Source organism: Cygnus olor, chromosome 4 (genome assembly GCF_009769625.2).
Source record: "Cygnus olor isolate bCygOlo1 chromosome 4, bCygOlo1.pri.v2, whole genome shotgun sequence".
Lineage (NCBI taxonomy): Eukaryota > Metazoa > Chordata > Aves > Anseriformes > Anatidae > Cygnus > Cygnus olor.
In genome coordinates, this window is record NC_049172.1 from 30665691 (window position 1) to 30689418 (window position 23728).

At 35.9% G+C, this 23728-nt stretch overlaps 1 protein-coding gene across 5 annotated transcripts in view; it reads right to left on the reverse strand.

Moving 5' to 3' along the window:
- The window catches only part of GRIA2 (glutamate ionotropic receptor AMPA type subunit 2), a 92769-nt gene that overhangs the window by 38600 nt on the left and 30441 nt on the right, over positions 1 to 23728 (reverse strand). For all 5 annotated transcript variants that reach the window (XR_005819415.1, XR_005819416.1, XM_040555584.1 and 2 more), the window contains exons 3-6: positions 14331 to 14570; positions 9044 to 9240; positions 5407 to 5460; positions 2359 to 2520 (exon numbers count right to left, since the gene is read on the reverse strand). Coding sequence is in view for 3 of the 5 variants with exons in the window: in XM_040555584.1 (XP_040411518.1) it covers positions 2359 to 2520; positions 5407 to 5460; positions 9044 to 9240; positions 14331 to 14570 (653 nt within the window). In the remaining 2 variants the exon portion in view is untranslated. The remainder of the gene's footprint in view (positions 1 to 2358; positions 2521 to 5406; positions 5461 to 9043; positions 9241 to 14330; positions 14571 to 23728) is intronic.

Here is a 23728-nt window from a genome sequence, read left to right on the forward strand (position 1 = left end):
GTAGTTCAACAGTGTCATGATGGTAAAAAAAAAAGAAAAAAAAGGAGTACCACAGAAAGAAGTACTGAAAGGAGTACTGTATCTGAGCTACACAAAGCCAGTATTTCCATTTGTACAGCACAGCACTCAGATGAGGTGCTGAACCCAGTCTGGCATTTCAGAGAAGACGGGTACCAACTAGAAAGATTCCAGAGCAAAATGACCAATAGGATCTGAGGGTAGAAAATTCAAAGTTTAGTTTAGCCAGAAGGAAAGCAAGAACAAATGTGGCAGCCATCTTCAAATATAGAAGGACAGCTAAAGAGAACTTCCTCATATCCACTGAAGCAGACAAAGCAGTAAAGGAATTAGGAGACAAAGGCTGATTTAGGGTAGAGCGAAAGGGCTGTTTAAGCAGTAAAACTGACTGCCTGGGAAAGCTGTGAAATCACTACCCATCAGGAATGGCACAGGTATTCTGTCCTCAGGCAAGGGGGACGGACTGGATGACTACTCAAGGGCCTTTTTTGCCCTATTTCTATGGTATCCATGATCCTCCTCTGCCTCTAGCTCCCTCAAGGATGGGAATGAAACGTGACATATCTCTGCTGCACATGACACAAAAACTGAGAAGTAACATGAATAATAGCAAAAGATAGTACGCTATGCTAAGGAATACAGTAACCAATACAATCGAATTCTCCAAATATAGTGATATACATCCACTTCCCCCCCAGTCAGTACCTCTAGCAGTTGTAAATTATCAGATAATTCAGTATAAAACTTCTCTGAATATTAGTGTGATCCTGTATATTCCTTGTGCAGACACTATATAAAGGAAGACAAAATCAGATCGGGCTTTTAAATTGAATTTTCAATTGGTTTTAAATCACCTAACTAATCAAAATGTTATTCACTCAGTTTTCCTACCCATAACAAAATAAACCCCAAAACGTAAGATATTCCAAATACTCTCCTTCACCACTTTCAATTTCTAATATATTTTGAAAGGACCTAATATGGAAGAAAGAAATTGTGATAAAGTTACATATTTTAATGTTATAAACAAACCATTACAACTATTTTATCTAACACACATACAGTTTCCCCCCTACCAAATTACGTGTCCCACTAATTTCTTTTCCATCAACTAGGAAAACTTCATTCTGTTTTCAGTTATACTTTTTGTCTTTACTTATGCCATTTACAGTGATTATTTCCAGACATAAGATTCCGCAATATTAGCAAACTTGAGAATCAGAATGTAAATAGTCCTTATGTAGCTTGTATGACACAGGCTTTGGCTTTTATCAAACTTCAAATAAGAAATTCACTTGTTCTGTCAAACATTTTTAAATAAAAAATAACTACAGAAAAATCATAGCTTTAACTAAGTCCTTGAAAATTTGGCCTCATAAAAAAGAAAACCTGGACTTTTTTTTTTTTTTTTAAATCTACATTAAGGTTGGTACTTTAAAGGATTTATGTTCCAGGAATTTGCAGAATGGTCCTTCCATTTCTTGCTGAAGCTTCTTATCTATCTCATTACAAACCAATAATATACTTCATATTCAAACTAGAGCATAGAAAAGTTATTCATGTATCACTTGCCATTTACCTTTTTTGTAATACTATTCAGAGTTATTTAAACTCTTTGCTCATTTTAGTAGAATTTCTGATTGTGGTACTTAAAAGAAAAATTATTTAGTATTGAAATTGCATTATTCTTTTTAACATATTGCAAGCAATAATTGATCTGCATAACTGCTACATAAAATAAGATACCATTATCCCGGTTTTATCCGGAAGGAAAGCTGAGATAGGGAAGTTTACATTCTTGCCCAATGCCACATCTTGTATCACCTGAGTGAAATTAGACAATATTTCTGTACCACAGACGTACTTTCTAATTTTAAGTTTTTAATTTTAAAAGTCTTTGTAGGATTTAGGCATCTGTCTCAAAGGAACTGTCTTACCATTTTGTTGGGAGATAATGTTTACCAGAAAGTACTAGATCTGTGCTCCCTGAAAGCACACATATGACTGTATGTATGTGCTTCTAAAACATTTCAAAACAAGAGAAAAAACAAAGTCAGTAGCTACTTAATATATCATCACATCAAAACAATTTTCTAACAAGCTGTCAGGCAGATATTTACAGTGATAAAAGAAAAATTCAAGTTGTCTTCAATATTTTTTGACAGTTCAGTATCTTTGTTGAACCAGCACTATGATAGAAAATGTTAGAAGTACCCACGAGAAATATAAAATCGTGTTGGCACAGCTGATTTTGTAGGGTTTTCTCCATCTCTCTTCTTTCTGTTCCAATCCCCTTACTTCCAGAACATCTATCATCGTTAAAACAAATGCAAGACATACCTTAATTGTACTAGTGTGTGCACCGGGATATTCTTTTTCCTCTAGTGTTGACCAACGTTGTATAAATTTTGACACCAAAGGATCATCATAGTCAACTATCTGAAATCCTGAGACATTAGCTCCTCCAAACTGAATTTTGGATAAATCTCCATCAGTAAATCCCTGAGCACAGAAAACATGTCTGTTACTCCAACAGTTCTGGCAGGTCTCTCAATAGCATACACATATGAAGAGTTACCATATGACTTCTACCGCAAAAGCGTAAGTCAAATATTTTCTTCAAACAGGATCCAGGTTTATAATCCTGGGCTGCCAGGATTAAATCAGCCAACAATGCTTCTTGCTGCTCACTAGATATACACCTTCACAGAACAAGTGCTGAATGGATCTATCTTTGCCACAATTACTTTCCTAAAAAAACCACTTAATTTCAATCTGACTGCATAGATTAGAAAGGCAGTAACAGATAGAGTAAGCTTTAGCCATGGTTTAGTCTTGTACCAGTTAAGGGCACAGTAGTTTTATTTTTTCAGCAGGAACACTGAAGCATTTGGCAAGACTTACCGTCTCCCCTGTCTCCCCCTCCCTAGTTCTTGATCGCACAATCTTTTCATAAATTTTGGAAGAAGGAAACAGTTCTTTAATCTCAGCTATTTTTCTTGAACTTTTTTTTTTTTTTAATAAAATGAAAGCAGGTTAGACTAAAACAGTTCATTTTTTTGCAAATTAAATGAGGGATACCTAATTCCGTCTACCAATGTTGACAAATATCAGATAAACTCATCACTTCAGTTGTGTGGTGTTACTGAACACTTTCTCAGCCTTTCCATTCAGATCAGCACCATTCTGAATCTTCAATTGTCTTGATTCATTCCAAGTTATTTCCATATATCTACAAATATATCTATATCTAAATTACATATTTGTGGGCTGGAAAGACTCTGCCAAGAATAAAAGCATGAAACACAAATGCACATCAAATTAAAGAGCTTTGCCAAAGTGAGAAGACAAATGTTGTTCATTCCTAATGAAACCAATAAGATTAGGAGTAGATTAGGAGTGGATTTTTAGGTCAGCACTGAATGATTTGAACCTGCATTCTGAATAGATTATTTCTGATGCGTGCTCGCCTTTGTTGCCGTTCACCAGCAGTACATACATTTTGATTTTTCATGTTTCATGTTTTAATGTGTCCCAAATAACCATACAAATGAATTTACATGAAGTACTGATTTTAGACACTTCAGTTTAAATGAACCTTCTGAGTGAACACAAAAGTAGTAACCTCAGACCACATTATCAGACATTGCTACAACTGCTATACTAGGTATACTTCATCTTAGCAATGCTCATCAATGATATGTTGATGCATGGTAATATAGACATTTCTAAAGGGTCATTAAACTTATTATTGTGAGCTTAAAGTTTGCACACGAGCATTCATTTGACCCTTCTCCATTTATCAGAATGATTTATTCTTAATATAGATCAATTTCTTGACTGACTGATCAGAATGGAGGAGAACAACCTCACAGGAAGGAAGAAAAAAAGATTCAGCAAGAAAGACAGAATATGATCAAGTACTAGGTACTTCTGACAGAAAATAAACATTTTAAAAATCATTACCATATATATATATTTACATGATATTATACAAAAGATCTGCAATATTTGCATTTAAACTGCACAAACCTGTAGTAAGCAAATATAACATTAGGCTTTAAAATACATGATTCAGCAAGTTTAAGATCTTATGGACTTAAAGTTACAAACAAAGCAATGACTACAATAACAACCAGTCAACATAATGAAATACACTAGGCAATTTTTCTAAAATATTTATTTCCTTTAAGGCCTAAAATAGTTGTACAACATATGCAACAAAATATCTAATGGAATTTTTCAAATTCTGTAAGACTTTTATGCTCGTTTAGTGAACATACACTACCTTAGCTTTTCTGACCTAAGAATTAGTTAATAAATATACAAATGAATCCCCGTTGTTCTGCTTTTAAAGAGGCCTTCAGAGTATAAAGCTTCCTTGCTGCTGTCTAGCAACATCTATGATTCCAGCCTTATCTGAAATGGAGAAGTGTTTTGTTCAAAGGTTGGTAGGAGACGGGGATTATATGTGAAGCATGATAGGCACACTGTGGTCATTCTTTTTTCCTCAGCCCCTTCTCAAAGGACTATGGAAGACAGACTGTAAATAAGTGCACTCCAAGGGCCCTGCTGAAATTTTTATCAGTCAAACCCTATCATAGTCCAAGAATAAAGAGATGAAAAAAATGATTTAAAGGCACTCCCACCATACAACCCTCAAAGCTCTTTTTTAGAGCAGAATAACTGACATTCAAGCCTACCAAATTTGCTTTATCTGTTGGCAAAAAAAAATGGATTAGATTCCCTGGCTGCAGTAAATAAGTATTGTTGACTTTAATGTGAGTAAAATGGCTGTTCATCTTTGGACAATTTCAAAAAATAACCTTGACAATTTAGTGAGTTTCCTGAACCTTCCCCCTTAGGAACAGTATTAGCTATACCGTCCAATTACCCGTGTTCAGAGAAATATTAAATCAAACTGATTGCCAAGCCAATGTGAGAAATGAGGATATGTGAAGCTGAGACTTACTAGTCCAGCAGTATCAAAACTGAGTGCTGTAATTTTTAAATACTTCAGAGGTGAAAGAAGAAACATCAGTTATCTGAATGAATGGATCAGCCTACAATCTGGAAAGTTGTTTTTTCCAATTTTCCTACCTACCCTGACTTTTCTAAAGTAAGCAGGAAAATGGATGAACCTCTACTGGAGGTACTGAGCAGTCTTCACTCCCATTGATGGGAATATAATAGGAAGCATTTAAGCACTGAAAAGACTGAGTCAATAAAACACCATCTGAACACATGCATTAATTCAGCAAGGATAACGACATTTAGCTTTTCTTTATTTTCTAAAACCCATTTAAAACAAAATACTAGATGATGTTCTTCCAGAAGCAGTAAAATGAGTATTACGGTTATTGTAAAACATTAAAAAAATTTGCTTACCAGATTTGCAATGATATAATGGTATCCTTTAACATGCTTACCGATTGTGATAACCTGTAAAAAAGAAGAAATATCCCCATAATGGAGAATGTTCAGCTGATACATGGACTGAGACTTAAAAGCTAATAAATGTCGTATGATGTAGAAGTTAGTTATGAGCTTTATCAGATGCAATACAAAGTTTGTTCAGTGCTTTACATTTTTATTTTACCTAAAGCACTACTGAATACACTCTTTGCTGGCAGAAATTAGTCACGTTGAAGTCCAAGTCCCAAAACCTGTAAGAAGAGGAGCTGAATGCTAATTACTATGCTGTATATTAAAGGCACAATCTGGACAGGAGGGAGCAGGTATCACACAGTAGAGGTACTAGAAGCACTGTATCTCAGACATTGCTGCTTAGCTGCTTAGATTCTGCTCTCTTTGTAGCAGAATTATAACACTCCTGGAGCTAAAAAAAAAAAAAAAACAAATCACATTTAAAAGTCCACTGACATTAATGAAAGTATCTGCATTATGAAGAAGGCTTTTGAAGTTCAAATTGGTTTTTGTTGCCCTAAGGCTTCCCTATAATCTCTCTCAAAGCCAGCTGGTAGTTCCCCAGCAGTCTCCACTAGCAGGCAAGTAGCATGGATTCTTCCCCCATATAATCCAAATTAAGACTATGTCTTCATGGGGAAGTTTGCATTTTGAAGCAAAAACACTTCTCCAGAGAAAGGATACGGGAGTTAAAAGGACTCTAGAGGTTTCTTCCATCTTTTGAAGAACAAGAACAACTCAGAGAACAGGAATATAAACTATTCTGAGGGAGTTGGTGAACTGAAAGTATTTTTCAATATAAACTTCCATTAAGTGGCTGAAATCTGGAGGAGAAATTATAACACTGGAGAAAAACAAAAACGATGAAGCAACTTTGAAAAAAACATTTTGTGTCAATACAATGATCCAAGAACTACAGAGCATTATGGGGAGAGCTTGAAGTTGCCACTACAGCTTAGAAAGTTAGTGGGGTAAACCAAAACACTATAACATGCTTGTTCAAGAATGGAAAGCATGGAAGAAAGCAAAGAATTTACTGTTCGATATATCAAGAATTCATATCATACTCCAATAGTCAAGGAAAGTCCAGTCAACTGAAAGCCTGCTACACGTCTCAGTAACAATACAGAGAAAAAGAAGAGGGATACTGATACTAAAGCTCCAGTTCAGAATAAATCTTGTAGCAAAGTAGGACCTGAAAAACCTCTTTTGCAGTTAGAGAAGAAAATCAGAAGGACACACAAAGATACTCAGAGGACAAAAACTCAGATACTGACAAAAATCTTTATTTGGAATAATGCTTCACTTTAGGTGATGGAGAGATGGAGAAAGTTAATGGAGAAAGAGTTATTTTAGATTTTATTTTAGACTACTTGAGGAAAATTAAAACAGATTCACCGTATTACGTAAGGAAGGGAAGTCACAAGATCAGCAGTGTAAGAATAAAGTACTCTATAAGACCAGACCAAAACTCCAGAAGCTGATAGGTTATCTTGCAAAGAGAATCTCAATGCTAAATGCATGAGAGAGTTGACACTTATTAGTTCAAGAGACTGTATTCTAGAACAAAGCAGAAAATTATTTTCATGAGAACAAATAACTGGAATTATGTTAAATGACCAGTGTGGCTGATCCACAAGTATCTAACACTCTTACGTGACTTAGAAAGCAGACAAGCAGAAACAAGAGTTTATCCATCCACATGCTTTAGAAGCGGCACAGGCCTGTTTGGGATAAACTCAGAAAATCTAAGTATCAGAAAAAAAAAAAAAAAAGAAAAAAAAAGATTCACATCTATCAATGTGAGCATCTATAAGAGCGAGAAAAATATCCTAGAGATGAAATCAAAAGGAGCAGCAGCCAAAGAAAATCACAGGTCTATTGCTAAACAAACAAGGAGAGTAAAAATGAATGGTAACTAAACCAGAGCATTCTTTTCCTCAAAGAGAGGCAAAAGAAGAAACTGAAAAAAAATTAGTCAGCCAAGCCTTCATATCAGGAAAGAGATTATAATGAATATTATATATTTAATTTTGAAAGAATCTAGAGGATAATAAGATGATAAACAGCCAGTACAGTCTTGTCAAAATCAAAATATGTCAAGCCAATTTTTTTTCCTTTCTGTGATATGATAGCCATCCTAATGGATAATGAGGAAGCAGCAGGTACAACACATCTTGAGTTTAATAAGGCTTTCATCCTGTGTGACATCATTACAAGCTCTTAAGGGAATTTGTACATAAGTCACCATAAGGTAAGCGAACAACTGTTTGAAAAGCTATAAGCAGTATTTCTGTCAAACACTGCTCTGTTCAGTATACTTACTAATTACATGGAATTAATCAGTATTTTTTAAATCAGGATATTTATTAATGAGAAGTCTGAAAATATGATTGTTTAAAAAAAACTGCAGATGGTAACAGAGGGAAGTTGCAAATGCTGTGAAGAACAGGATCAAATTTAAACTGATCCTGAAAATTAGAGAATCGTTTTGAATTCACATCCACAAACTGTAACAGAGAAAAATACAGTGAACTCCATTTGCATGCTGATATACAATGCTCATTGCCTGAGCCTCAATTACAATGACCTTCATAGCAAAGACCAAAACAACAAACCCTCCAAAAAAGCTTCAAACTAATATTCACCTAAATACATCTACATTTAGCTAATATATCCCTACAGATGGTGTAAAAAGGTCAAGCTTAAACAAACATGGAACTATACTTATAATATTCCAATGTGCTCTGTATGAATACAAAGAGGAAGTAAGATAAAGAGACAACATGGAAAAAGACCCACCTAGCCGCTACGACTGTAGAGGCAGATTTGGAGGTAACGCAAAATTTTGAATCCAAATGCTGTGATGCTCTTGTAAAAAGAAAAATATACAAACAAACCGATAAAAAAAAAAAAAAAAAACCAACACAATTCTGACAAACAACATATGTGGGGATACAGAGAAGACATTTTTCTGTTCTGTTTAATGTTCTTAGGTCTTAGCTATGGAAGACAGCATCCAATTTTGGTTAAGACATTTTAAGATAGAGACAAACTGAAGACAGACCCAAGGACGGTACAATGACAAGCAGCTTAGGAACATGAACTATGAAGAAAATTACATGAAAAAAGAGAAGCTGTTGAAACAGCCTTCTAAGATGTATAAGGTTTTTGGAAAAAAGCATTAGAAGTAGAAATCATTGTCTAGTGTAAGGCATACTAAGCCTTAGCCATAATATAGCTATATTTGTAATGCATCATATATAATAGCATATAAACTACATATACGTATACTACCTAGACAGATTGTAAAATAGCCTTAAAGAGATTTTATTATTCTTATTTTTCAAATAATCAGGATAGTAAACCATATGGGATGATCCAGATAGAATTATCCTGCCTTTGAGTAGAGTGAGAGATTATAGGATTTGTATGTTCTCTTTCTGTCCAATGTGTATGTAGTCCTCAATACAAATCTGTCACTTCCCAAATGATGCATAACTACCAAAAAATAGGATCAACTGATATGATGCTTACATTGGTCTTACTTATAGAATATATCTAATTATCATTGCTGAAAAAAATGAGAATAGCAAACCTGATCAACAATGTCGTTGACTTTATCACGCTCACAGTCCAAAATCACTCGCCTTTCCTTTTTTACCTCTAGATCTTGAAATAGTGAACGGTAAGTTTCATCTTTTCTGTCATTGTTAATATTTCCTACGTTGATAGCAGTCACTTGCCATTTCTTTTCAGCTGCAGAATCCAGCACAGCTTGCAATGTTGATAAGCCTAGCGATGCATAGGAGAAAAACAAACAGTATGACTGATAAAGGTTCAGGAATAACAAGCTTCTAAGAACGTGATTTATGAGATTACGTATTTAAGATTTCACTGTTATTCATTTCACCTATCATACATTGTTAGGACTCCTCAGAAATTAAGCTATGTGTGTGCCCAAATTGTTCTTACTGAGTGAAACTTTACTTAAACCATTGGAAGGGATAAGGATAGAGCCTTGTAAGAACAATCTTTTGTTTTTGCTTCAACATTTTTCAAAAGGGGATTTTGCCAGTTCACTAATCCATTGCTGGAATTCTATAGACTGGGAAAGAGGTCTTCTAAGAGAAAAAATGATCCAATTATAGCAAGTGGATTAGTTGTTTATTACAGAATGCTATTTAACTGTTCTGTACTTGTGCAGTAACCTATTTTAAACCCTGTTCTCACTGAGGCCTATGGCCTCATGTCATGAAGTTATTATTTCTGTTGCCACAGTCCCTGACTGTGAAAGAAAGTATTTCGATATATGTATTTTTCCATACAGATAAGCAGGCCCAGTGCTAATGCCTACAAGCAGTCTATAGAAGTTTGCTGTCATTTTATCTTTGTGACATATTCCTGCCAGGAAGCTATAATCTCTGCACAGCTGCAACTGTCTGCAAAATATTGTAAAATCAGTGACAATTTTACATGACTGGTTTTCCTGTTCAAAGATTAAATCACCGAGTATAAAAACATGATAATTACTGCTAAAAATTAATTCCTCCTCTTTAACAAATACCTGTGTCCAACAGTACAGCAACTTCAACTCGTTATGTTTAAATCCCTCCCAAAGAATTCTACAGATCTCTAGAGACAATAATTTTAAGGATAGCAGATAGTATTACAAAAAAGTCACCAAAACTGTCAGACTATTTCTCATGATCCAACTGACATTTTTGATCATTCATCTCCCTTGAAACCACAGAACACCAGGAGTCATTTCTTTGAGACAAATTTCTGACTTGGTATGTAAAGGAAGCTTTATGGATAACTCTCATGAGAAATACTGGTGGTTATGACCATAAACGTAGAAAGAAAGTGCTAAGAATCAATTTGTCTCATAGTAGATTGGTCGGTGTTTAGCAATTCAGCTTCGTAAGTGAAAATGGTAATATATAGCAATATACAAGGTTGGTCATCAGCAAAGGAAGAAAATGGCAGGCTTCCAAAAACATAACTTCAAGGATTATGTCTAATAGTTCCGGCTTTTTATATTGTCTTTAAAGAGGAATGATATGAAGTTTTACATGTCACGCAACAAAATATTTTAAAATAATAGATCACTACATCCAAAGGCACATACAAACTATTTATATCATGCCAAAGAGAAATGTAGACATCTGGTAAAAGGAAAAGATAAAAGATGTAGAGTGTACATTAGAACATTATAAAATACTACAGTAATTCCATACCTCAAAAAAACATTCTTAATAATAATTTTCTACTTTCACCTTTGTTAACTCTTTCAGAAGTTCATGCAAGACAAGGAAGCAATTTCTACTATGCCAGATTGTTTATTTTTTTCCCTGACAATATAAAACCCACTGTCAATTCTGGTCTTAGATTTATGGTTTTACTTCCTGAATTCTTGCATAAGATTTTTACTCCAACTTCAGAAGGAAATGTCAAGGCATTTTCCAGAGTAAGTGACAACATCTTTACTATTGTGCAACTCTATGATCCTAGAAAGTCACCTGCAACTTGTTAAGCAGCTGAATAACATTGCTTCCTAACATCAAGAATAAGTATTATAAAAGGGAAATGTTATTTTGGGAGGGAAGAGCATAGTTCTTCTCAGAAAAAAATATTTTTGATGCATTAGCAATGAAAATGTCAACGCATAACTAGTAGGAATAAAAAAGACAAAGGGAAACTATAAACTAACTTTCAGAAACAAATGCTGTTGCAGGTTCCTCTATCATATATGGATGTATAGCTATGTAGTGTGCTAAGTTGTGAGGGCTTTGTTTAATAAGGGATGTTTTGTAGTCTCTTTTCACTTCTGATAAGCTAAATTTCATCATCCTTCATTGTAAAATGTAATGTTTGCTTATCTTCATTTGCATATTCAATGAAATATCACCTTTTCTACTATTAGCAGTGAGGACCCTATCAAGGATCTGATAAATTTTGCAGCGCATATTATTGCTTTAGTTTGCATTTTGTTCCTGTGTTTAACAAATTTGTTTATTCCACACACACAAAATAAAAAAGAAAAATTAAACATCAACAAACTGAAATGGATCAGGCAAAGACACTTGAATCACTTGATTCATATAACATGAATCACTGTTTCAGATCTTATTGAGTAGATTTCAGGTCCTCCAATCTGTCTTTGTATGTCTCCTCTAAGCCAAAAAAATCTCAAGCATGAATTTATAAGGGCTATTAATGTTAATACTATCTATGGCAAAGGGTTCCTCTGATCTTCCATTTTTCCTTGGGACTTTTCTTTTTTTTTTGAGCATCCTCTGCACCCTGGTTTTCTTGTTCTTCAGAGGTGAGAGAGTTGTCATCCTCATCCCTCATCCTCATACAATTTAGTTTATAGTTTACTGTGATGTCAATAACACAATGGAAAAAAATGAAAGAAATCTTTCACAACAATACTTTTGTGGATGTGGAATTATTTGGACAGAGGTAAAGGAAGTGGGACTCTGCAGAGAAGAAAACTAACAACAACTGTTGCTGTTTTTGACTGCATGAATATTTCTGTTTGGGAACTCTGTGTTCCTGAACCTCTTGTGGTTATGATGAGAGGAACTTAATTCAATGAGCTCTGAAAGGGAGGACTGAATAGAGGCCGAGTGAATTAGTGATTCTGTTACAAATAGAAACCTCCAATAATGTCATTACTTTTTCCAAACTGCACTGTTTAGTACTGGCAACACAAAGAAAGTAAGGAGGATAAAGGATGCAGTCACATTAAATGACATCAAGTGACATATTAAACCAGTAATAGCTTTGACATGCATATACTGAACGGTCTCACTTCTTATAGACGGGAAAAGATAGGAAATTGTCTTGCACTTCATCTAGTCAGCCTCTAACCATTAAGGAGCTGTAAAAGTAGCAATGAATTATTCTTTTGGAATAAGTCATTAAACTAATTCCTATTAGCTTTCGTGGTTTCCACGAAGTCTATCTTTTATCTCAGTCCTGGAGGAGGAAGTATCTCAAATTATACATAATTCCTTAAACATACAACACAAACACTTATGCAAAAGTGGTGGAAGCGTGGACCCTGTATATCCAGGATCTGCTGTCAGAGTTGCTGCCTACACACTGCTCGACTCTGCAGGTTAGCCTTGTGTAGGCAGTGGGAGCACTGAGGAGCAATGATTTACTCAGTATAAATGTAGGAGTTTCATGCTTTGGAGCTCATTATCACTGGGGTGCCTTGCCACAATTAAAGCATACAAATAAAAAAAAGGCATAACCAAAAGGTGACTACAAGCAACAATTTCATGCTGTTATTCCTGGCCAGATTCAGCCAGTGCAGCAACAAGGTGGTTTTCAGAATTTACTAAATATAAATCACATGCAGGTCATGTACTGCACACTGCTAGCTGATTGACAGAGGCTAAGCAACTAGCTTCACATCTGCCCTTTCTAAAAAGGCAGTGAATGTTTCTGATTCTAATGTGAATTTGGAAAGGATCTACCACAGAAACGAGCTTAGGATTCATCATCACACATGACATTATTGTTGGAGGCTATATGGCTGCTTTAGTTTTTCTTACTTTAGGGCTCAGAACAGTGATAGAGAACTGTTTTGAGGAGGTCCCTTCAGCTTTTCCGAACAACAATGGATAAAAAGTCATCAAAAGGCAGAGAATCTAATGTCACCCCATAACTTAATAAAATATGGTGTGACAATATGAAATTAATCATCCTTCAAATCCAGCGGAATCTTACTATTTAATGTGCGTTTAATTCTGACGAGTGAACATGCAGATGAGCCACTAAACAGCCTTTTTAAAGGGAAGAGTTGAAGAAAAAAAGTTAGCCATGGGCTACTAGGTAAGGAGAACTCAAAAAACAGAATTACAATAATGGAATTCCAGAAAGGGTAGTCATAACAAAATACTTCTTTATAATGTTTCTTCTCAGAAAACTAATATACCACAATTTACAAGTAATTTTTACCAGTTCATAAACTGTTATGCTATTATTACAACATCCATAAGGGCATAAGACTTGTGGAAGCTATATCCTGGAGTAAGTTGCCTACAAGCAAAGGATTTGTGTTTATCAACAACAACAAAAAAGAAATAAGAAAACAGAACAAAAACTACCAACAACTAAACTCAACAGTGGAGAGGAATTTGTGTATCTGTCAAAGGTAGTCTCCAAAGGAGCAGGGACTGCATCCAAGATTCCTGTTTGCTTTGTGTCCAACTATTGATTTTGCATGTTGTTTGGAGTGAATCTGTGCTAGTAGACTGCCCTTGGTGTTCCCCAACTCTGTTGAAATACAGCTGAAGTACAACACAACTCAGAGGTGGTAATTAGGCATCTAGTACCTGGACAGTTACCTTCTGGAGCCCCAAGTTTGCAACAGGGAGTTCAGGCAGTCAGCTGTAGTGGCAGTGTGAAGACTAGCTGTTTGGTAAAAAGAATGGTCTCACAGGCTTACTGATGTTCATGTTTGATTCTGTAGTTTTAAATACTTGGCATGCAACTCAAGAGTTAAGTGTAGATGACGAGCAACATGTTACATGCAAAAAAACATCTTAGCATTTTTATTAGCTTTTGATTTTTAAATCTTTAAAAAGATGATTCTTTAAAAAGAAAAAAATCATAGGAACTGTTTTACGTATGAGTAATCTCTCATTACTCATCAGCACATGCATGTCATTCTATTAATGAAAACTGTAATAATTTCATTCTCATTTAAACAATTTTGTATTCTTTACTAAAAACTCATTTCTAAACCTAAGTTTGCATTTTCTGCATGTAAGTATTCCCGTCCTCCTTCTCTAAGACTGATTCAGCATTTCAGTGAGATATATCTAGCAAACAGAATACAGAAAAAAAAAAGTATCATATCTCACCTCTGTCGCTGTCATACAAATATGCAAACTTGGTCCACTGATAGTATTCGATCAAGCTAAGAAGAGCTCCTTTGAGGTCAGGTCTCATCTGAATGACAAATGGATGTGTTCCATCTGTTGGAAAGCTCGGAGTTATGAAGGAGACATGAAGAGTCCCACAGAATGATGTTATGGTATTTACAGACTTCTTGTCATAGAATCCAAAAATAGCAAAGACTCCTCTTGAAAACTGGGAGCAGACTAGGATGGAAAAAGAAAAACAGTTAGGTGGGAAATTTTTTTTCCCAAGAATTTATTAAAAATTCTATCACATATTTGAGAAATAATGAAGTTGTCTAATCACGTAACAGAAGAAAACAATAATACTCTGTTAGGGAGATAATTTGTTAGTATTATTGATTAGTAATATAAAACTTCCACTGAAAATAAATTCAGAGATGTATTTCTTATTCCTAGAAAATTTAGAAATAAAAGTCACGAAGTTATTCTTAAATTCAATTTATACAATAAAGAATAGTGGTATAAACATCTATGGCAGCTGCAATTTATAAAATGAGTCATGACCACACATACTATCACAGAAACAGATAACTTTTTGTCATTAAAAATAAATTGACTCTGAGATCAAGCCTCCTTGAACTTTTTGCAAAATACCATAAACATTTTTCTATTCAGGGAAAGATAAAGCAAGAACTAGAAGCAAATATCTTCATAGCAGAAAAGAAGTTTCTGATTTGCTTTAAACCCCCTGACTTTCAGGCATTATTATGATTCCTGCATTTTTGGACTCAGCAAAAGCTGGTCTTTCTGGATGACGCTTGCAGTCATGCTGCAGAAAGAATAACCTCATAGATGTAAATAACATGCTGATTCCTCTTTTTTTTTTTTTTTTTTTTAATCACTTGAGACAATTCAAGCCAATTGATGAATGCTGCTGATCACTGCAGCCTGTAAAAGAGCTGTTTCTTCTAGGTCATCCTGTTCTTTGACAATTCAGGTTATACTAGTGCCTAGGTTTTAAAAGCAGGGCAGAGTAAGGAACAAAACCACTCTGATTAATTCTGCGATATCACCTATGCATTCTTTGGTTTGCATATTGTCACCTTGAACAAGAGACAGCCCCTTCTAGAGAAAACATCTAGTCAGCCTCATTGCAATCCCTGCTACACCTGGCCAGCTGATAGATATAAATCACTATGTCACTGAGTCTAATTTTGCCCAGCTATTTAGTGCACTAATCCCTGAATATGATTCATTGATAAGGGCAGAAATGAGTTGAATTTTTTTTTTAATTTCTCAGATTTGAATGCTAACCAGTATTTTCTCTTTTAAAGTTATCACATTATTATTTAAAAAACAACAAACAACAAACAAAAAACACCACACCTTTCTACCTGTTATTATTCATTTCTATTCTCTGTTCACGATTTTGCTTATCTACCTTTGCTCCACAGTCATCTCTTACCATAATTATTCCTATATTCCTATATTCCTATATACTCTGATTAAAAGCATCTGAACAGCATGAGGGAAATTCTGGGTCTGCCAGTTTCAACAGTTATTTCCTATTAACTTTAATTAGGTCAGAATTTCACCTCAGGTGAGAGAATACAAATGATGAAAAAAGATGAATAATACCCCTTTACAAAAGGACACGGCAGGTATTCCAGGGTGAGAGTACAAGATGGTTAGACCTCTTCCATTTTAAATGCAAATCCTTACATAAAGCTGCAATATTTATCTTGAGTGTTTATTAAGGGTATAGCTGCTCCTTGTTGAACAAAGGCTTCTGAAAAAAGGCTGTTAATTTTCTGGATAGCTTTTCTGTTTAAGTTACTCCAAGTCCTTGTTCTATCCCAAATCACAATGCTCTTGCTGAGACAAAAACAACGCATTACCTCCCCACACACTCATGAACAATTGTTTTCCACCCACAGCAATGCCTAAATACTTTCTGAACTTACTACAATCCAAGTGTTAATGTCTCATAACCCACCTTCAAACATGTATATTAGAATTAACCACCAGTTTACACTTGGATCCCTAGACAAGAAGACTTGGCCACCAGCACTCTACAGCAATCTTTTGTGTTAAACTACTTTAATGCCATGTGTAAGCAGGTGACAGAAACAATGACGCTGTCATCTCAGGATTGCTGAAAAATAAAGAAGTGTTATGCCAGTACTGCTGACTCCTAGGATGCTACTACATCTCCTGTCACAGGTTGCTTTTTGTCAGTCAAGAGCCAGTGGTCTTAAGCATAGATGAAATAATGCTGCCTACAAGAAACTTGGAAAACCATAGATAGGGTCTTTCCAGAAGTACCCACGCCACCCCTATTAGAAGCAAACCCAAGTATTTGGAGCCCAATACTCCAGTCTCCATCTCAGTTCCTCCCCTCATCCTTCCCTCCCCTTTCTGACACAGGAGAGATCTGGACCCATCAAGCCTTGCCCAAACATCTTTGGAGTAATGAAGGTCAGTCTGGCCCATGTTTGAGTTAAGGTTTCCAAGGTGGCTGATTTCCAAGGTGGCTGCTGCTTGGAGACTGGGCATCGCTCTGCTTGTGGGAGGGGGTGTGTGACTGCCTTCCCATCACTTGCTTTTCTCTTCCCTTCACTTATTAATCTGTCTGTATCTGCACCCACAACTTCTCTCACTTTAGCTCTTCCTATTCTCTTCTGTCTGCTGTGCGTGGGAGTGAGCCTGCAGCTCTGTAGGTGTCTGGCTACTAGCTAAGGCCAACTCAGGACAGGGCAGAAGGTGTTACCCACCTTCCACAGGCAGGACAGACTTTTAAATAAATACCACTGGCCTGTGCTCAAACAGGTGAAGGAGCTCTGTACCCTTTCAGTGACACAAACACGCAACCAGCATACTCTCCAGAAAAGATCTGCTTTTTCTTTCAAAGTGAACGTCCATGCTGACAGGACACAAACTTGCAGCACCTCTCTTCAGTAGTTACTTACTGCTCATCGACAAAACAGCTCTCTTGGATTAGCACAGCAAGCAGCTCTGGTTACAGTCTTTACACCTGGTACATCAGTCCATATGTGTTATGTGTCATCTGGGGAAAGTGAGTGATATCCTCTTGATCTCCCCTCCCACACCAAACAAAAGACAAGTACCTAACACTACCTCTGGCTGAGTAAGTGACGTGACTCAGTTCCACTTCCAGCGCTGGCAGCTTGGAAGCTGAATTCCACAACACATGTATTCAATCCCTACTAGTAGTATAAGATAAAAGCAAAAACATTTTCTATTTTTTTAAATGATTAAGAAACATACAACACAGACATGAACTTTCATTTAATTCAAACAGGGCTGGCTGCATATGAAAACAAAATTTCTAACACCAATCTTGAAAGTAAGGACACAATACACACTAGCAAATATTAAGCTGTATGGATTGCCAAAAAATCAGGATCAACTTTAAAAGTTCAGCAGCAGTGATCAGCATTATGGTTGAACACTGAACATCCTCAGCGCTGGGTTTCCCAGATGGGAAATTCCCATTAAAGATGAGTGAGAGGGCACCCATGCAATATAATAAAAACTTGTTAGAAAATAAGCATTTAGACAGTCACAAGGCAAATACTTGCAAATGTTTTGGATCATTTGGTCTGAGGGCAGGAAGGGAAGGTATTTCTAAATATGTAACAGTGATCCAATGAATAATGCTGAATACGTAGTTCTTTTGGGCAGGATTGCCACCTTACATTAAGTCTACAGTCACATTCTTATTGCTGGAAGATGTTAGTTTTTTAATAGTGAATCACAAGCAGTTCACAGTTATCAGATTAAAAAAATCGTGATGATTAGGACTCATAAACCATTGAAAAATTAAAGATAAATTCAATTAACAACATTAGAAACAGCAGCCGGGATTCATTTCTTTCAACCTCTTCTATATGAGCTGTTACTTTGGGGGTTTATGTTGTCCTTTCTAGAAATACACTTTGGCCCACTTAGCAAGAGGGCAAGAATAAAATATGCCAGTTTTGTAATCACTTTTCTAGAGACACTTGCTTAGACTGGCAAGTATTTGGGGATTATGAGAAACAGGGTAGATAATTAAAGTTACCTGAGAAGTGTTATATAAGAGTTCTCCTTGTTCCTATATTAACTAATAAGCAAAGACCTATTTTGCCCTGGTATTCCAGAACACCGAAAGTGTATCCTAGCCTCTTCCAAATGCTAAAGCCCTGATTTGTTCAACAACAACAACATAAGTTTATGCCTGGAATGAGAAATAGATGCCTTGTGAAAGGAGGATTCACAGAATTCACTTGTGCAATTATTCCATTGATAACTACATTAACTACAGTGATAACTTCCATTGATAACTACACCTGTTGCTGCTTAGGCCTTCCTTTTACCATGATGTATTCACAGCTTTCTTTCTTTTAACACCTTCTCCATTATGCTATTCTGATTTGTCTATTAATTCTATAAGAGGGATGACCTAATATTTAGCCTTGGCCATTACTATCTCTCCAGAAATAAAGAAATATAAGCAACAAACATTCTTTGCCTCCCATCAATGAGCATATTTCTGTGATACATACTGTCATTTTATACCTCATATCTAAGACTCAAGAAGTGTCAACTAAAGGGTACACCTGAAAATTCAAAATATAAAAAAATCTGCAAATATAATTAGCTTTACATTATGAAGTGATCCTAGTTTAGGAATGACAGACATTCATTTTTGTAGTGACTGAATAATTGAATCTTTAGAGGCATAAAAGTCACTTTGAAATACTTGTATTCGAATGCATAGACTTAGAACCTATTCCTGATCAACTTTTTTTAAGCCAAGACTTGCTCTCCAAAGGGGCAGTAACAAACCCAATCATTGTTACATGCAAAGACAATGAAATTGGAAAAAAGAAAGCTAGCAAAATGCTTATTTATTAAACTTATAAAAGCAAATGTGTCACAGTACTTGCATAAAGGTATGGTAAAGTCATAAAGATATGACTCTAAAGATTCTTCTAACATTTCCAATAACTTCTGTGTTTGTAAATTAGTTTTGATGCTCAGTCTCTGTCCAAACGTGAAAATTGTGAATGACTGAGAAAGTCTTCGCCATTCAATGCTTAGATTTTAAATGCTCTCAACATTAATGTGGCTTCACATGTTATTTTGTTACAGTAACTTATTTTACTGTAGTGCTAACAAAACTGTTCTAATACTAATATAGGGAAATAAGTCTTCAGCACGTATTATTTAATCACATCCAATCATTCTCTTACTTCTAAGGGAAAGAAACTACAGCACTAGTGTGAAGCAACCATCAGGCATAGCCTCTGCAAAAGAGGAGCAAAACAAAGGAGTGCTTGCTGGCCTAGGAAGCTGACGGATGAGCCGGAAGCAGCCAGGAACAAGACACAGAAATCGAATGCCCAGTTGTTTATGTCAGCCTCTGAAAGGCAACATTAAGAACAGACAGTAGAAAGTAACCACAAACAATAGATTGAACAACAGTAGCAAAAAAAAATAAGAAGTACAGCTGCCAGAAGACTTCACATATGATTGAAACTGCATCAAAAAATCATTATGAGAATAAAAATGTATTGCTTCCAAAGCCATTTAGAAAATTGCAGCATAGCAGAAAGTATATTGTATGCATTTTTATACACTACACAATTTTTTCGATAGGGGTGTTCCATATAGTCTCCATGGTCTCTTTTACACATTCAGATTAGTCTGCTGCATTCTAGATGCAAATGGTAAATTTCTACTCAGAAGATTGAATGAAGAATAGGGAATTAAGTCCATCTAAAGTGCTATCTGGAACCTTGGAGGAGTATGTATTTAACAGCACTACTTGAGATGAAGATAAGTTTTTCCAGGGGTATGGCAGGCTAACCAAAAATCAGGCAGACACAGTTCCCCAAGGCTCAAAGAAAAGCATAATAACCAAAAGATGAGATGATTGGCCAAAGCTTCATTCTAGAATTCAATAAAACATGGACAAAGAAAACAAAGGCTGGCATTTTAAAATCCTAAGGTATACTTTAGCAAATCTGAGAGGCAAATCAATGCCAATTAAAACATCAGTGGCAATCAGAACTGAAAATATGCTATATTTCTGGATAACAAAACAACAAATAATAAAGACATTTCTTTATGTCCTCCTTTATGATATTTTAAACCCAGCACCAAGTAAACATGGATTTTTATTTTATTTTTGAGCATGTAAGGAAATACACATGCCTGAAATTACAGTCATTCAATACTGATCCAAACTGTGTCCTCTTTGCAGGCTGTACATACATAAATTCTGGTAAAATAAAACAAAAACAGACTTCACTTGGACAGATGAGTATCAAATGAGACTGAGATCACACACAAAAAAAAGGAATGGAATGGACTCAGTGATGAGATCCTCATCTGCACATTCAGTGTAAAAGCACAAAGTGCAGCTTCAAGCAGCAGCTAGGCCGCTAAAGAAACAATCCGTAACAGAAAGAAGGCCTCTGTTTTGCACAGAGACAAAGAAGGAAGTTCTCACAGCCTTGGAGAGTGAAGAAAGCAAAATTTAAATCCTGAATGTAGAATGTCAGTAGAGGACAGTTATGGCAGAGCAGGTACCAATGATGCTTCTCCACCTTTTCTGGAAGCAAATAACTGAAGGCCACATTTCTATGACCTGAAATGTTCAGAGATTGTGTGACCGAATGGAACTTTCCACACCGTGTTATTAGCAAAAGAGGCTTTGATCATTGTGCAAAATTAGAGTCAAAACCTGGGCTGCTGCAGCACAAAACCAACTCAGAGACCAGGAGAGGCAAATTAATTTATTTCAGCCAGTCAATCATGCTTCACGCTGAGAAAAGAAACTTTGTGCCAATATGGGATATTTTAGGCAAGTACAAAAAAGCCTTCAAGAAGTTAGGGGCCATCTGTTAGGAAAGTACATGATGGTATGGCACAGCTTCTCTATATGCTAATGCTGCAATAATGAAGGTGGTAAATAAACATCATGTTCAGATTGAAACAACAGGTCAGAAAAAGCAGTCTGTTTCAATGACAGTTGCATTCAATTACATATTGCTTGGCTGTGCACTGTAAGCATTTTAAAATCTTTTTCATTGCTATGACAATTACCATGATGCAAAAAAAAAATCATTGCAAACACCACCGAAAGAACCATGATAAAACAATTATGCTTTTATGAATAAAATAAGATATCTGTAATAAAATCAAAATGCAACACAAGTCTTCCTGTGAAGAAATTGCCCACAATCCAAGGAACGCTTACATAGCTCTTTCTCAGAGCTGTTAGGATGCTAGTGTATTCATCTAAATCACCATTTCTAGCAGCCGAGGGGGGTTACAATGCTTCCTGATCCCTGAATCTGGTGACCTGGAAACTCTGTTGAATAACAAACGTAATTTTATCTTGTCTCCAAAACACAGGAGATTCTTCAGGATGATCCTCTACACTGCCTCGCTTCATTGTCTCCTCCCACCCCTCCCAAATAAAATCCATGCTATTTCCACTTCATGAAATTTAACCTTCATTTATTTGTTTGCTTCAGATGTAAAAATTCACCTTACAAATCTGTCTGCCTTTGTCGTTGTAATTGGGAAAGGTATAAACACAATCTTTCAGTAACATAAAACTTGTCATTTTGACTGTCCAGCAAAGTATTACCTTCTAGACGTAGGAGCCAGTAATCAAATCTAAGAGGAAGCTACTGGCTTTTTTGGCTTGCCACACTGCAAGCCATGGAGAAATCAGCTCTTTCAGAGCTAAGAAAGTTTAAGAGTTCTTAGTCTGGGCAATCAGAATAATTCTACTGAATGTAATGGATCCAGTACAATTTACCCTTACTAAAAATGTGGTTCTCCATTTTCAGCATGACAACTTTCACAAACTTTTCAAACCAGAAATGTTACATACAATAGAAGACTCATCTCCTCTTCCCCTTAATCATCTCTGTTGAAAGCATCCCTTTTCTACACTTCATTAAACTAATCATCTTCCAGTTCCCATGAAAATTGTGTATTTGAAAACCTGTAAAAGGATTTGGAAAAGGATAAATCCAGCTTGGTAGGTCCAACTACATTTTATTAGAATGCCTGCAGATAGTTATTCAATTTATGAAACTTGTTTTTCTTTTCTTAAGTTAGAAGGGCCAATAGTCACTACTTAGATTGTCTAGTCTTGCTCAACAACACCCTATGCCATCTAAAAGGAATCACGGGTTCAACGCTGAGTCCCTCTGTTACAGGACAAGGATAGGTACGAGAAAAGACCCTGAGGCTGTCTTGTAAAAGGAAGGGAGGAATGAATCAGCATGAGTCTTAAGGAAACTGCTAGAAGGAATAAAGAGGATTTCTTGAGGCAAGGAAGGTATAGCTGAAAATATGTAAGTGATCTGTTACTCTCAGAAGACTTCATACTATCGTTTTGAAGGAATAAATTGTTATTTTCCAACTGGCAAATTGTGACCTGCAATACACATTATTCTGAGGAAAAGTCATAGGTTTAGTCCTAGACATTTATTGCTTACATATCTCCCTGAAATGTTGCAACTGGGAGCCTACCTCATTCACACAATACGCTGCAGTCTGCACCTTGCCACTTCTGCACAGCTAGCACTGCAGCATCCAGCTTTACTGCGACTTGCTGTTATCCCTTCCTATGGTCTCAGTCCCCCCAGATGGCTGAACCTGATTTTAAAATAAATCATTTAACTGGAAATTTTGGCATAAGATACCTCTGCAGAGAAGATCTTACACAAACTAATGGTTAACGTAATAATAAGTAAGCCTCACGAGACCTCAGTTCTCTGCCTAACAACTTTTACCCTCTCATAGCAAAACCTGTGGCCCTCTTCCACCTGGAAGAATTTCCATCCTGTAACGTTGCAACCTAAACCACTCACCCACAGCAAAGGGTCAGTTACACTTGCATACGATTTTTTTTCCCCGTCTTTTCAGGTTGTATTTCCCTATACAACATTCAAACCCTGTAACGTCTTACAGATTTATGACATTCAGTGGGATAATTAGCTGCTTAACTAACTGCCAGGCTTTATTTGGATTTACAAATGGTCTAAAACTCACATCACACACCTTCCTACCTGCATGCCTTATTTTTCCAATGTGTGTTGAAATAACAGAAGCATTGTTTATTTGTGAAGTACTCAAATACCAGTCAATAAACATTATTATTAAAACAAATCAGAAATACAGTGAAATCCTCCTAATTAGGACACCCTAGTGAACAGCTTATTGTCCTGATTATACAACTCAATTAAGAGAAGAGTTTATTCAAAAATAAAACAGCATGGAGAGCTTTAAAATGATAAAGTAAAATGAGTACTCATTGCAAACACAGGAAGAAAATTCATATTCCCTGCACCTCCTCTGTTAGTTCC